The 14,753-nt window shown below is 41.4% G+C and overlaps 1 protein-coding gene across 1 annotated transcript; it reads right to left on the reverse strand.

The window, feature by feature from the left end:
- Window positions 1-9,916: 9,916 nt before the first annotated feature.
- On the reverse strand, window positions 9,917-11,905 carry LOC308700534 (uncharacterized protein). Its single transcript, XM_081382163.1, has 3 exons — window positions 11,474-11,905; window positions 10,793-10,898; window positions 9,917-10,641 (listed from the first exon to the last, which is right to left on the reverse strand). Exons 1-3 carry the CDS (start codon window positions 11,761-11,763, stop codon window positions 10,222-10,224), a joined length of 816 nt encoding a protein of 271 aa, XP_081238289.1. The 5' UTR covers window positions 11,764-11,905; the 3' UTR covers window positions 9,917-10,221.
- Window positions 11,906-14,753: the final 2,848 nt, after the last annotated feature.

Genomic DNA, 14,753 nt, shown 5'->3' on the forward strand with positions numbered 1-14,753 from the left:
TGGTCCCTCCATGTGTGGGCCATCAACGGGTACCCGCTGACCTCCCACAGGGAGTGCTAAACACTATCACACAGGCCAGAGCTCCGTCTACGCGACGTCTCTATGCCTCAAAATGGTCAGTGTTCTCTAGCTGGTGCACAGCTCGTGGTGTGTCACCCCTGCATTGCGGTGTGACGGAGGTTCTTTCCTTCCTACAGGAGCTGTTGGATAAGGGCAGGTCCCCCTCCACGCTCAAAGTCTATGTAGCGGCCATAGCAGTGTTCTCTTCGACCACGCTCGGCCAGTCTATTGGAAGGAATGATTTAGTTATTCGCTTCCTTCGTGGAGCTAAGAGACTGAATCCTCCCAGACCTCCCACAGTCCCTATATGGGACCTTTCTACGGTACTGGAAGCCATGAAAGGTCATCCATTTGAGCCCTTGCAGGAGATTGATCTTAAACACCTGTCTTTCAAGACGGCGTTTCTTCTGGCTCTCGCTTCAGTGAAGCGCATAGGGGACTTACACGCGCTCTCAGTAAGCGCGACGTGCATGGAATTTGGGCCGAATGACTCTAGAGTTATACTCAAACCTAAGCACGGTTATGTTCCTAAATCCCTCAATACACCGTTCAGAGCACAGGTCATTTCCCTGTCTGCCCTGCCGGTCACTGAAGGAAATATGGACGAAAGCTCCCTTTGCCCAGTCAGGGCGTTAAGAGCTTATGTGTCTCGCTCGTCTGTTTTCAGACAGACGGAGCGGCTCTTTGTTTCGTTCAGCGGGCGTTCTAAGGGACTAGCCGCTTCGAAACAGACCCTATCCAGATGGGTAGTGGACGCAATAGCGCTAGCTTACACAACCAAGGGCATGCAGTGCCCGCTGGGTGTCAAAGCGCACTCCACGAGAAGCATGGCTTCATCGTGGGCATGGTCAAGTGGGATTGCCTTGTAAGATATTTGTATGGCGGCAGGCTGGGCCTCTCCGTCTACATTTATTAGGTTTTACAACCTAGAGGTTCCCGCACTACAGGCCAGACTACTGTCGGTCTAGTATGGCCAAAATCTCATAACTGGCGCTGTCAGTTATGCAGCTATTGAGTATTGCAATCCTTGCTCTATACTGCTATAAGGAAGATAGTGGCTAACCCCCCTCTCTTCCAGGATTCCCTGTGAGTCCCCTGGGTGATTATGTACTGTATGAACTCCGGGCTGTCACCCTTGAGTCTATGGTATCAGATCCCAGCACGCACGGCGTTTTACAGTAGGTTTCTCTAGCGTATTCTACGCAGTACGAGAGTATCTCTCGTAAGAGAACGCACTCGGTTACTAACGTAACCTCGGTTCTCTCTAGAGAGAGGAACGAGTACTGCGTATCCTGCCGTGCTTGCACGCGCTCTGGTTGCTTCGACTATGAAAAACCAGAGATATAATGCCTGCGAGCGGTATTTATAGACCTAAGCCACGCCCGTTTCGGCAGGACGTGACGCAGAGGGCACGAAGCGCCCTCATTGGGTCTGACGTCACTCTAGGTCTCGCTCGATAGGCTTAAGCAGTTGCCAGCAGCCCAGCCAATAGGCGCGCGAGCTGCCTCGCCTATGTCTGTATGCTGCCGCAACGCGTTTTACATTAATACAAAATTAAAGGATAATTTTTTGGCTTCAGTATTCTCGTGGAAAAGGATTTTCCCCTAGCGTATTCTACGCAGTACTCGTTCCTCTCTCTAGAGAGAACCGAGGTTACGTTAGTAACCGAGTACGTTTTCTGGAGTTAGTAACAGAGCCCATGTTGCCTATTACAGCAGTACCATGATTCAGCTTGACAGACCTTTAATCAGCTTCTCATGTCTCATTCATTATGACCTGAATGTGTAATGGTTTATTCCATTAATAAATGTTGCCTATTACAGTTTTTTTCAATTGCTTACACACAAAATTAAAAATTTGGCTCATTGTGTCAAAACTCAACACACAAGATTTCTTGACACAGCACTTGGAGATCAACATCTAACTGCCAATGCAAAATTACATTCTGCAATCAAAACGTAACACTCTAACTTGACAAGGCCCTCTTCGGATCGATAGGAAACACACATGCACATGCAATATAAACAGTCAAAGCAAACACAACACACAGGTCAACTGTACTCAAGACACTGCCTACATTTGTAGTCTGTAAACCGTGTTTATTTCCACAACCAAAACTCAGTGTACAGGTGCAGAACTACTATAAGTATTGAACATCTGGTGTAGGTGTTTCTAATGCAGGTCCATGTCAGGGATCTCGTCGTCGATTGGGGTCAGGCCACAGCACCTCGTCCACATCACAGGCAATGTCTTCCCTTGCCAGGCAACGGGGAAAATATCTCCATGTGTGGCGTATACACCCATGGATCGACCCCACCTCGATGTCCCCACATGCCTCCTCCATCGCTCGCAGGAGCGGCACGCGTACATGTGGTAGGCGGTCATAGACCTTCCACCGCCATGCCGAAAAGAATTCCTTGATCGGATTTAGGAACGGTGAATAAGGGGGCAGGTGCAGTAGGGTTGGGCGGTATTACGGTAATATCGGATACCGCGGGATCTTAAAATAGCACCGGTATCAGTTTCAATACCGTCATTACCGGCACTTATATATAGCATATAATATATAGGCTATAATTTATTTATTGCCTAAAAAATGCTTATGTGTGGTTGCAGTTTGGCAATATTTCTGGTTCCAACCGAATGAGAAGGGAGAGGCGGTAAATACTGACGAGGCAATTTGTAAATTGTTCCATAAAAAGGTGACTGCGAGAGATGTAAACAAACACCTCTAACCTAATGTCGCATCTCCGAAACTACCACCCACTCACTGCTGCCAGGATGCATTTTGTTCTCGAGTTCATTAAATAAGCGCATTAAGTTTCGTATTTGTTAAAATATTATTATGTTATTTTTTTCCATCTTTCTTGATTATGAAAAGTGAACAGCACAAATAAGATGGGATGCATCGGGAGTCAGACGATTTGACCACTTCAATAAATTTAGTTTTGTAAAAGGCCTCTTTAAAACGAATTTCGTTTTGTATAAATTGTATCTTAATTTTAATAAATTTTTCATCAACCAATTGCCTATATATTTAATATAATCATGACATGATGGGCGATGGCATGCTGCGGTCACTTGCATTGAAATCTCATAAATTAACCGAAACTTGGAGATGGCGATCGTCAATTTCTTTAAACAAAACAATTCAAAACGAAAAGAAATATAGGGTAGCCTACTCTCTGATTAATCCATGATGTGCATTTCTCTCTATGGCGTTCACAGAGATGGCGATCGTCAATTTCTCAAAACGAAAAGACAAAGGCCACTCTGATTATTTAATCCATGATGTGCATTTCTCTCTAGGCGCGTTCATACGGAGATGTGATCATCAATTTCAGCAAACGAAACCATACAAACCGAAAAGAAATAGACTAGCCTACTCTCTGTAATCCATGATGTGCATTTCTCTCTATCGTTCACTATGGAGATGGTGATCGTCAATTTCTTTAAACGAAACAATTCAAAACGAAAAGAAATATAGTCTGATTAATCAATGATGTGCATTTCTCTCTATATGCGCGCTCACTACAGAGATGGCGATCGTCAACTTCCACCTTTGCAGAAAAGCTTTATTAATAAAAATCAAATGGACACGCGTCACCGGATTACAAAGGCACTTCTTGCTTGTTGCACGCACACAGTATTATGTTGAATAATGGTGGGCTCGGGCTCATAATAACAGTTAATGCCGTCGACCGGACTCAGACACAACGTGCACGGCTTGATTTGTTTTTTTTTGCCCGATCTGGCATTCAGTTTCTGAACTGTGTAGGCACAAACCAACAGTTTGGTGACGCCGTCTGAGCCCATTATGTCATAATTTTTAATTAGTCACGGTAATACCGTATACCCCGGTAAAATAGGGAGGGGGTTTGACGGTATCAAAATTCGAATACCGCCCAAGCCTAAGGTGCAGCACTATGAAATGGTCGTGGTTGGCAAACCAGTCCCGGACCAGAGCAGCCCGGTGGAAACTGACATTATCCCAGATGATAACAAACATGGGCTGGCCTGGTCTGTCCTGTGTGACCACAGCATGTAGTGCATCGAGAAATGCCAGTAGGTGTGCAGTGTTGTAGGGTCCTAGGGTGGCATGGTGATGGAGGACCCCTTGACCACCTAATGGCGGCACACATGGTGATGTTGTCCCCGCGCTGCCCGGGGATGTTCACGATGGCCCTTTGGCCGATGATGTTCCGGCCCCGACGTCTGGTCTTTTGCCAGATTGAACCCAGCTTCATCTATGTAGATGTCCTCATGTTGCTGCGCTGCCGCATCGAAGGCCAGGACAGTCTGTAACAGAACATGCATATACCAAAATGTCACTATTGTGTTCCTGAATACAGCGGTACTGCCTCTACAATGTCACACAATGACTGTGGATTGGGTTGGACACATTCGGATATCACCAAAATGTTGGCAGTGTCCCCCAATGGAAGGGGGGTGACTGCAAGGTATATATCCATGTCTTCCTCGTTCTCCTCTCCCTCTTCCTCCATCTCTTCCTCGTTCTCCTCTCCCTCTTCCCCCGTCTCTTCCTCGTCTTCTCCTTCCCCTTGGTCCTTCGGCCTCCATATTCGCAATTGTATCACGACAGGTGCGCATACCTGAGTTCTATTTATAGTGCTACAGCTGTGACTGATTGGTGTTCAATTACCGGTTAAGTGTTTTACTGTGTGAGCGGGGGTGTTGCTATTGTCGCATGTGTTTTTATTACAGTTTTTGCCCGTTGCTTGAACACTATAGACCCATGCTTAGACTAAAGTAACACAACTTGAAGCTTTTGTTACCATACCTCAAACACATGTACCCATACCTTAAACAAAAGTGCTGCTTTGCACTCTAGTTGCAATTCTGCAACACACTTACTCCTTTATGCAACACACTTGGTCCTGCATACTACACTCTATTTCATACATAAGACACTTCGTTCAAAAATGAAATCTCAGGGTGCCATTTGGAAAACACATGTATCCAAAATACAAAACACATCGGGTAATTGCAACCACTCAAATACACACATGAAGACACTTACTTGCAAAACTGAACACCAATCAGCCAGCTACAAAAAGCCCTCAGTTTAGCCATTTCAAGAACTTTGCAAGCATGGATGGAGGGAGAGCAAGAGGAAGAGGAAGATGTGGAGGATGAGGAGGACGAGGACGATGAGGAGGATGAGAAGGACGAGGAGGATGAGGAGGGCGAGGAGGATGAGGAGGACGTGGAGGACGAAGAGGACAAGGTCAAGGTCAAAGAGGCCATGCACCCACCCCTATTTCTGATGATATAAGAGCAACTTTGGTGGACCATGTCATCAACCATGGCCTGACTATGAGGGAAGCTGGGCAGAGAGTCCGCCCACATCTAAGCCGCTTCACAGTGGCATCTGTAAGAACATTCTGACTAGAACACAGGTATGTCTTCACCTCTCTACCTTCTACTCTACTCAGATGGTATTTACAGCACTGTACTACAGTATATCACATTACCACATCATGTAAAACAACAGGGTATTGCAGGGTGCTAATGCTCCTTTTGCAGCCAAAGTGGTAGTTTTTGTGAAACATACCATGATTACTTATATTGAGATGTTTCAGTACAGTGGATGATACAGTATATACAGTAAAGTACTGTAAGAAAAAGAAGCAAACCGAGGACAATTTGTGGTTGTATTTCTCTAGAATGACTAAAAGACCTTCTGGGGGAGGACGCCAACGCCTGTTCACACAACAGCAGGAACTTGCCGTTGTGGACCTAGTGAGGGCAGACAATGCCATCCGTCTCCACCAGCTACTACAGAAAATACTTGCAGACAGGCAAGTGTTCAACAACATAAACCATGTGAGCATCACCACCATCAGACGCATCTTGGGAAAACACAACATCACCATGAAGCAGCTCTACAGGGTCCCATTTGAGAGGAACAGTGTCAGGGTCAAAGGACTTCGAGCTGAATATGTACGGGTAAGTGTAACTGTCCTTTACATTTACAATACAGTATTGGTGAAATCCAGTAGCAGCTGAATATGTACCATATCAGTACCACATGGATCCATTCGGAGAGCTACACGGGTACCTGTGTGATGGGGTGAGGGTTCTGTATGTGTAGCACTGTAGTACAGTAATATGTTGTTTTTTTTTTGTTACAGAGAATCTTGGCCATGGATGGAGCTGCACAGCCTCATGAATTCATTTTCATTGATGAAGCTGAATTCGACCTGAGCAAAACAAGACGAAGGTGTGGTGGTGGCGCAATGGATGAGACACATGCCTTTGGTGTGAGAGACCCGGGTTTGAATCCACTGTGAGACACCAATGTGTCCCTGAGCAAGACACTGAACCCCAAGTTGCTCCAGAGGCGTGCGACCTCTGACATATGTAGCAATTGTAAGTCGCTTTGGATAAAAGCGTCAGCTAAATGAAATGAAAAATGTAAATGAAGGGGTCGTAATGTAATTGGCCAAAGGGCAAATGTGGACAATTTTTTTTTTTTTTTGCACAATTTTGGGTTGTTTGAAAATGTGCCTCCTGAAAATATGCCTTCTGAATAAACAGTGAAAATCAAAGACTGCAGTGTTTTATATAAAGTAGACTAGTGTATTCCCCCTGATCTGAAAGTGTATGCATATGATGCAAGTATGTGTCATTTTGTCATCAGAGTTACATTTTGACAAATGAATGTTAGGTTTTGATAGCAGAGTTTAGGTTTTGATAGTAGAGTTTCAATTTGACACAGATGTGAATGGTATATTTCCCAGTGTTGTGTCATGTTTACTTGTGTGTAGAGTTTTGGCACAATGAGCGAAGTTTTGCAAAATGTATTCAAGCAACGGGCAAAAACTGTATTGAATGGATGTGCTGTATGCAGTGTTTCCTCATTTTCCAACGTGTGTAACATACAACACTGTGTGTGTAGTGTTTTGCACTGTGTGTTGCACAATTGTTTGCAGTGCAATGCCTACAATGTGTTTATTCATTTGGTGCCTGTGTGTAAGACATGCATGCAAACGGTACGGTTTTGACGCTTTGATCTGGGCATTCACTTTTTGTGTTTTAGCAATTGGGAAAAACTGTAAAGCTGTTCTGTTTTCTCCCTCAAATCTTGGAAAGACACAATAAGAAAGAATATTGAAAGGAGGTACCCAAACCATATCAAGGGCAGAATATCATAAATGGTCTGGGTTTTTTTTATTTTATTTTTTATTTTTACTCCTGTTAGATTATTTGTCAGGAAGACTATCTGCAGCCTCGAAGCTTTCAGTTAGAAACTGAGACCGTGTAATACCATAACAATCAATTTTATTAAAGAAGGGTCGTATTTATACAAAAGATAAAGCAGATTCATCCACGATGGCCAGGCCATCCAATCATATACTCAAGATCAACATCTGCCTTATAGGGCATGTTTAGAAATATAACAAGAGTTGTCAGATGTTCAAATGTATGTGCGTTGAGTGTATAAGTGTGTCCAAGGCCTAGTTCTTGTTTTGTTTGAGTCTATGGCCCCGTTCACACTGCAGGCAAAAGTGGCCCAAATCTGATTTTTTTGGGGTCAAGTGACCAGGTCAGACTTCTTCATAGGTAGTGTGAACACTCAAATCTAGCCCAGATCTGATTTTTTCAAATCAGATTTAGACCACATACATATGTGGTACTGAATCAGAACCATATCTGATTTTTTTCAATGCGACCGCAGTGTGAACAACCAAGGCGGATTTGATGGGACTTTTACGTCATTCTACGTCGACATTTGTCACAATTGTGCGCCGGCGACACCTTAGACACAACAGACACAGACAGCCTGAGTCTGACATTAAAAACTTGACTACATAATATGGAGAACAGCGATGGAGCGAGTCAGTGGAGGGAAAGTGAGGTGTTAGACCTTATTAGCATATGGGGAGATACTTCAATTCAAAGCAAACTTGAAGGCTCCTACCGTAACCGCGCAGTTTTTGAAAAAATTGCGCACGAAATGGAAGAACGGGGACACAGGAGAACGTGGCTGCAGTGTCAAAGAAAGGTGAAGAGTCTTAAAAGTAAATTTAAAGAAGCAAATGATTCTAACAACCGAAGCGGTCGTGGTCGCATCACTTGCCCATTTTATAACGAAATTAGCTGTGTTATGGGCGATAAACCCAGCTGTCAGCCGTTGGAGCTGCTGGATAGCTACGAAGCAGGTGAAGAGGAGCCTGAAACTCCGAGGAGTTCGGCAGACAGCCTGGATATAGATGGCGAGACAGGTAACGTTATGTTTTCAGTCAGTTTTCTTTGCACAACTGGGAAACAAACCAGAGAAGCAGAGACTTGTACCCTTTACGTGACTGTCGCTCCAAACACTCATGAAAGTGCGTATCTATAGGCTATCACAAATTTTATTTCTCGTAGGTTACCATTTAAACGGACAAAAAAAAAAAAATTGTGTGTGTGTGCGCATATGCACACTGCAAATGGTATTAGTGTGCGTGCTTTACACGCAATAAAGTGAATATTATAAACGCAAAAACAAATTAAGGCGTATAAATGGCACGATCAATTTAATTTCTGGTAACCGTTATAGATACGCACTTTCATGAGATCGGGCTCGACATTCAAAAATGTACACAGTCTCCGTTATATATCTACGATCTGATCCAGTGCACTGGTAACCTGGCTCATAACCAAATCTCATATTATAAATTATAAGGAGGGGGCTGCCATGTTATCCTCATCTTCTCAGGGTAACGTGTGTGTGTTGAGGGTGTTATGTAAATTGTTAACGTGAAACAGCTCATAATATTTGCAATGAATACATCACATTATAGCAGTACATTATATGTTTGCTTGCACCAGATGATACAAGCACCGAGTCACTCCCATCTGCACCTTCTGTGTCTTCTGCATCGACATCTGGAGAAAGCTCATCAGCTGCAGGCATTACAGAGACCACTGGAAGAAGCACAACAGCCACCAAGTCCTCTGGAAGTAAGAATATTCATGTTTTTATCAGGCTGTTGCTAAATCATTAGTATTCGCTTCGCTAACCCATCCACTACTGTTTTTGGATTCTGCTATTACTGTACTGTATTACTGCTAAGTGTTTACTTATACTCATGTCTATCCTCCAAGCATAACTGTTTATTTTTTTAATTGTGGCCAATGACCAAACACTTTCTCCTCTTTCTTACAGCTACATCTGCCAAGAGCAGGAAAAGGAAGACCAAGATGGAAGCAACACTGGAAATCTTCGCTGAAAAGATCAGCAGTGCCCTCAATAACAAAGACGACACTGAGCTTCAATTGAAAATGCAAGCAGCACAGCATGAGCATGAGCTCAAAATGCTCTCAATGTTCACACAGTTTCTTGCAAGGTCCCCATTTCCACCTATCTACCAAGCACCAGTTCAGCCCTCACAGTACAACCCAATACAACTGCCGCCTCAGCCTACCTTTTACAACTTTACTCATCCCCCGAAATTTAGCATGGGTTCACCTCAGCCGCCACCATGTAACGAGACAACCAACCAGCCTCTAACTTTTCTGCAAGATCTGGCTCAACCTTTCACCCATCCCCCTGTACATCCTCCAGATCTACCTCAGTCCTTCAGCCAGGTGTCAGCACACCCTCAAGGTCCTGTTCAGCAGCCTTTCAGCCAGGCCTCAGGACATCCACCATTCTACCGACCTTCAGATGATGAGGAAAAGTAAATCAGATCCAATATTGTGAATTGCTTTCAGTATTGTTGGTCAATCTATGCAAAGTGTATACATCATTATAAAGATTAATAACAGTTCAGGTTATATTTGACAGTTTGATTTCAGGTTACAATTTGAACATTATGTAGCGTTACTAAACCGACAGAGACTTGCACTATAGCAGAATAATTTTTATTTTGTGTTTTCAGAGTAATTATTCAAAGTAGAACATTGAAGTTAGCAGGTTTTCTTATTTTTTAGCCAAGAAAAATTCTTGTGTGGAAAATTTGATGATTTTTATATGAATTATTTGTTTGCATCCACCTGCACAACTAATTTTACAGGGATACATTTCATTTTTATTTTTATTTTAGAACAAAACTGACCATTTCATCATTAGTATTGAAAACAGTTTTTTTGTTGATCCACACTTTGAGAATGTTATGTTTAAACATTGTAAAATAAAGTTTCTTATGTGAATCAGCGTTGGCTGTAAAAAAACTCTTTCAGTGCCTCTCTGACTCTTGTTGGCTCAGCAGCATCTTGTGCCCCTCCTTCTGCAATCCTGTTGTCCTGAAGAATAGCTTGAGCAGGTCCCTCATAGGCCTCGCCATGCTTCTCACACACATTGTGGAGAGTGCAGCATGCACTTATGATGGTAGGGACAGTGGAGATGTCCACATCCAGCCGTTTCCCCAGGCATCTCCACCGCCCCTTCAATCGGCCGAATGCACATTCCACCGTCACCCTGGCTTTGCTGTGTCGCTCGTTAAAGTACCGTTGCTGCTCTGTCAGGTTCCCTGTGTCAGTGTACCCTTTAATAAGCCAGCTCCTCATGGGGTATGCCGGGTCACCAAGCAGCATGATCGGTACTTCGACACCGTTGATCTCCACTGTGTCCTTTGGAAAATAAGAGAAGTTGAATTTATTAGATGTTATAATATGTTTCTTGAAACATTTTAATGTCTTTAATACTAAGATGGTACTGTTTCCAAATAAGATTTGAGTGTGTGTGTATACATGTGTGCATGATTGTTATAGAACAACTTACTGGTGGAAAAAGCTCCCCTCTCTCTGCCATTGCAAAGACACGTGAATTCCTAAGAACCCTGGCATCATGGACACTTCCAGGCCATCCCGTGTAGATGTTGGTGAAACTGTTATGGGGACAAGTGATGTGTTATTTTATAATTTTGTCCATGTAAACAATTATGAAAAGAAACACATATCAGTTATTACTGCACTGTGAAACATTTAAATATAGGCTAATTTTTAAATGATCGGTAGGGGGTTGCAAAACAAAGATGGTTACTGTAAACACAGAGGGGCTATCATATTTTAATATCAGTAGGGCTAATGACAAGTCATACTATGACAAACCGTTTTAACATTTAATCATTTAAACCAACTAGTCTAAATTTTCATGCTAGTACTTATTTTTTAGATACTAGTATCTATTCCATTAAGTACTAATACGCATTTATTTAGCTAATGAATAAGTACTAGTACTTAATGGAATAGATAATATCTAAAAAATAAGTGCTAGCACGAAAATAGAGACTATAGGTTTAAATGATTAAATGTTAAAGCGGCTTGCCATACCACATAATTGTATCACAAGGCAGCATTATTTAACTATTTTAAAAACCTAAATCAGACTTTTCACTCACTGACTGCTAACACTAGAAAAAAAATCCAGGATAGATTATTTTCATAATTGTAGAAGGCTTACCAGAACTGATGATCTACAACTCCCTGCAGAAGGACAGAATGCCATCCTTTGCGATTGAAGTAGTCGACGTGATTTTCTTCTGGGGCAATGATGGGGATATGACTCCCGTCAATTGCTCCAGCGCACTGTGGAAAACCACACCTCATTTGGAAGCCTTGTAGGACATCCCAGAGTGCGTCTCCTTCGGGCAGTTTTATGAACTCGGGCATGAGGACTTGGCGCACGGCCTTGCAAAATTCGTGCACAATCGTGCACACAGAAGACCTGGCAATGCCAAACAGGTTACCCATCGTGCGGTAACTGACCCCCGTTGCCAGCCAATACAGCCCAACTCCTACACGTTTCCGTACGGAGATGGGTCGCCTAAATTGAGTGTCCTGCCGTTGGAGTCTTGAGGAGAGGCGCTGACAGATATAATCAAAAGTTGCCCTCGACATCCTAAAGTTTTCAAAAAACAGCGTCTCAGTGAAACTATTCACATCACATTCCCACCACTCCTGGCTTCGTCTACGCATCCACACAGACCTCTGTAATGAATTTGCAGCCATAAACCCGCAAAAGGCAAAAACTGCCAATTTTGCTCTCTTTCTCTTTCTTCTCCTCCTCAGCACCTGCTCATTGATGTTACGGCTTCCATTACACAAACATTTTGCAATAAATGCGAATATGCTTACTTCTTCCATAATAGTGCAACCGCGTGCTGCGTCTGATGTCATTTTTATTGTTCTTTTGCGCATGCGTGTTAGTTTGAAACCTCAAACAGTTCACACTGCAATCAGATATAGGTCACATTGTAAAAGGTAATGTGAACAGCCAATCAAAAAATCGGATCTGAGCAAAAAATCAGAATTGAGCATTAAGACTTGCGGTGTGAACGGGGCCTAAGATGTGCAGATAACATAACGGAAAAAAGTTAATATTAACACTCCCTGTGCAGAAAACCCCTCTGAAATCCTCAAGTGCGTTCCATTCGACCATAAGTGCCCTGTGAAGTGTACAAATTATAGAAAAAATACAAATGATACAAAATACTCAAATGTAATTAAATGCGTATTTCAAATACATGTAATTAAAATACTGCCCATACCATATAAAGTGATGTTTCAATCTGAAGGGAACGATCAAGACCCGTGTGAAGGCCCTGCAAACAGCTCAGGGAATACGGGAACATCGACACATCACTTTTTTGTTTATTTATTTATTTATTTTATTTATTCATTTAGAAAAAAGGGACAATGTACATTAATTAACATTCATAAATGTAAATGTACCCAAATTAGCCCGAAGGCTAGTTTTCATTGGTAGTCCCTTTGCCAGATGTTATTAGGCTCTAAACTAGAAAAAAGTAAAAGGTTAAACATTACAACAATACACTACAACAATCATAAATCTAGAACTTGTAAACACCTCTATAAAATACAATTAAGAACATTATACAAAAAGACAATATACACACAATAGAAAAAAATTGTTATGAGTTAAATATGACTGATTAGGTCTATAATAAAATTAATAATAAGATTAACAATAATAATAGAGGAGCAGCATTAATGTTCAAATTGTTGGTTATGAAGAAGCCATTTCTTAAGATTAAGCTTAAAAGAGTTAAATGTTGAGCACTCTCTAATTGAGTGAGGTACAGTATTCCACTGATGTGAAGCTCTGTATGAGAAAACAGCTTGGCCAAACGATGTTTTCCTACGTGGAATTATACAATTCGCTCTAATTGCTCCTCTTGTAATTCTGTTTTCAATAGATTTAAATTGAATAAAATCAGCCAAAGGAGGAGGAGCCAAACCATGCATGATCTTATAAACTAAACAAACATTTTTAAAGTTGATTAGAATTTCCCAGTTAAACAAGTTATACTTATTTAAAATGTGACAATGATGAAAGCTGAATTGTTTTTTAATATCTAAAATTTGAAGTGCTTGTTTGTATAGTGATTCTAATGGTTTTAGGACTATATAATGTGTATTTGACCAACTTATCAAACAATATGATGTGACATGAGAAAGAATCATAGAGTGGAAATATATCTTTGCTGCCTCATTTGATAAACAATTTCTAATAAACCTAAAGTTAACCAAGTTAAATTTAATCTTTTTGCAAACTTTTTTTATGCGAGTTTTAAAACCAAGACAGGAGTCCAGATGTACCCCTAGATATTTACATTCTGAAACGACCTGTAATCTTTCTCCTGAAATAAAAATGTCCTGCTTTGTATCAGGCCTATGTCCTTTAGAAAAGAACATACAGACTGTTTTTGACACATTTAACCTCAGAAAACTCTGATTTAGCCAGGATGTAACTTTTACCATAACATCTGTCAACTTTTTCGCATACCTCAGAAACTTTTCGCATACCTCAGAAACTTTTTACCTCAGAAAACTCTGATTTAGCCAGGATGTAACTTTTACCATAACATCTGTCAACTTTTTCGCAACCTCTTCTGCATTTTTACCATGTGTAAAAATGACTGTATCGTCAGCATACATTAGAATATTACATTGTTCACACTCCTTAGGTAAATCATTAATATACAAGATAAAAAGAATTAGGCCCATTATGGACCCTTGTGGAACACCAGTTGATAAGTCTAATAAATTCGATTTAAAATGATAAATTTTTAGGGGAGAGGCGGGACAGTTGAAACACTTTTCAGATAAATGTCGTTTTCTAAGATTAGGTTACAGATAGATTTTTTATTTTTTTGTGATTAACAACTCACATATGTGTTCTCTTAGTATCATGTGTTATTCGGTACAAATATAGAATGATTTAAGGAAAATATGACTTTGAACGGGAGTTGTGCTTTGTTTCAATCGTCCCGCCTGTGCGGGACGGTTGAAACACAGGGGTGGGACGGATGAAACATAACAGTTTAAATGGCAACTATTCATCTAATGCTTATTTTTGTGAACAACACCTGACAAGTAACTTATGTACATATTGTTACAAACATATTTTGTAATTTATTTTCATTTAAAGGTTCATATTAACCATTTTTGTTCTGTCGCCCAATAAACAATAGGCGATAAGCCTATGCGCATTTTGTAATCTTTCTAATGGGCTATTTTGACGAAGACAGACAAATCAGTTTACATTTCTTCCTTGAGTCATATTGAGTGTTTGCTAGTTGAATAGCCTGTTATTATGAAGAAAACAAGGCCAACCAGAAGACGATAAATGAAATTTATTGAATATTGAAGATTGGACAATCGATGATTATTACAGAGATAGCATGTGTTGCGTAATTGAAAATGAATTTGCATTAAAA

The sequence above is a fragment of the Scardinius erythrophthalmus genome (assembly GCF_964197995.2).
Source record: "Scardinius erythrophthalmus genome assembly, chromosome: 13".
Lineage (NCBI taxonomy): Eukaryota > Metazoa > Chordata > Actinopteri > Cypriniformes > Leuciscidae > Scardinius > Scardinius erythrophthalmus.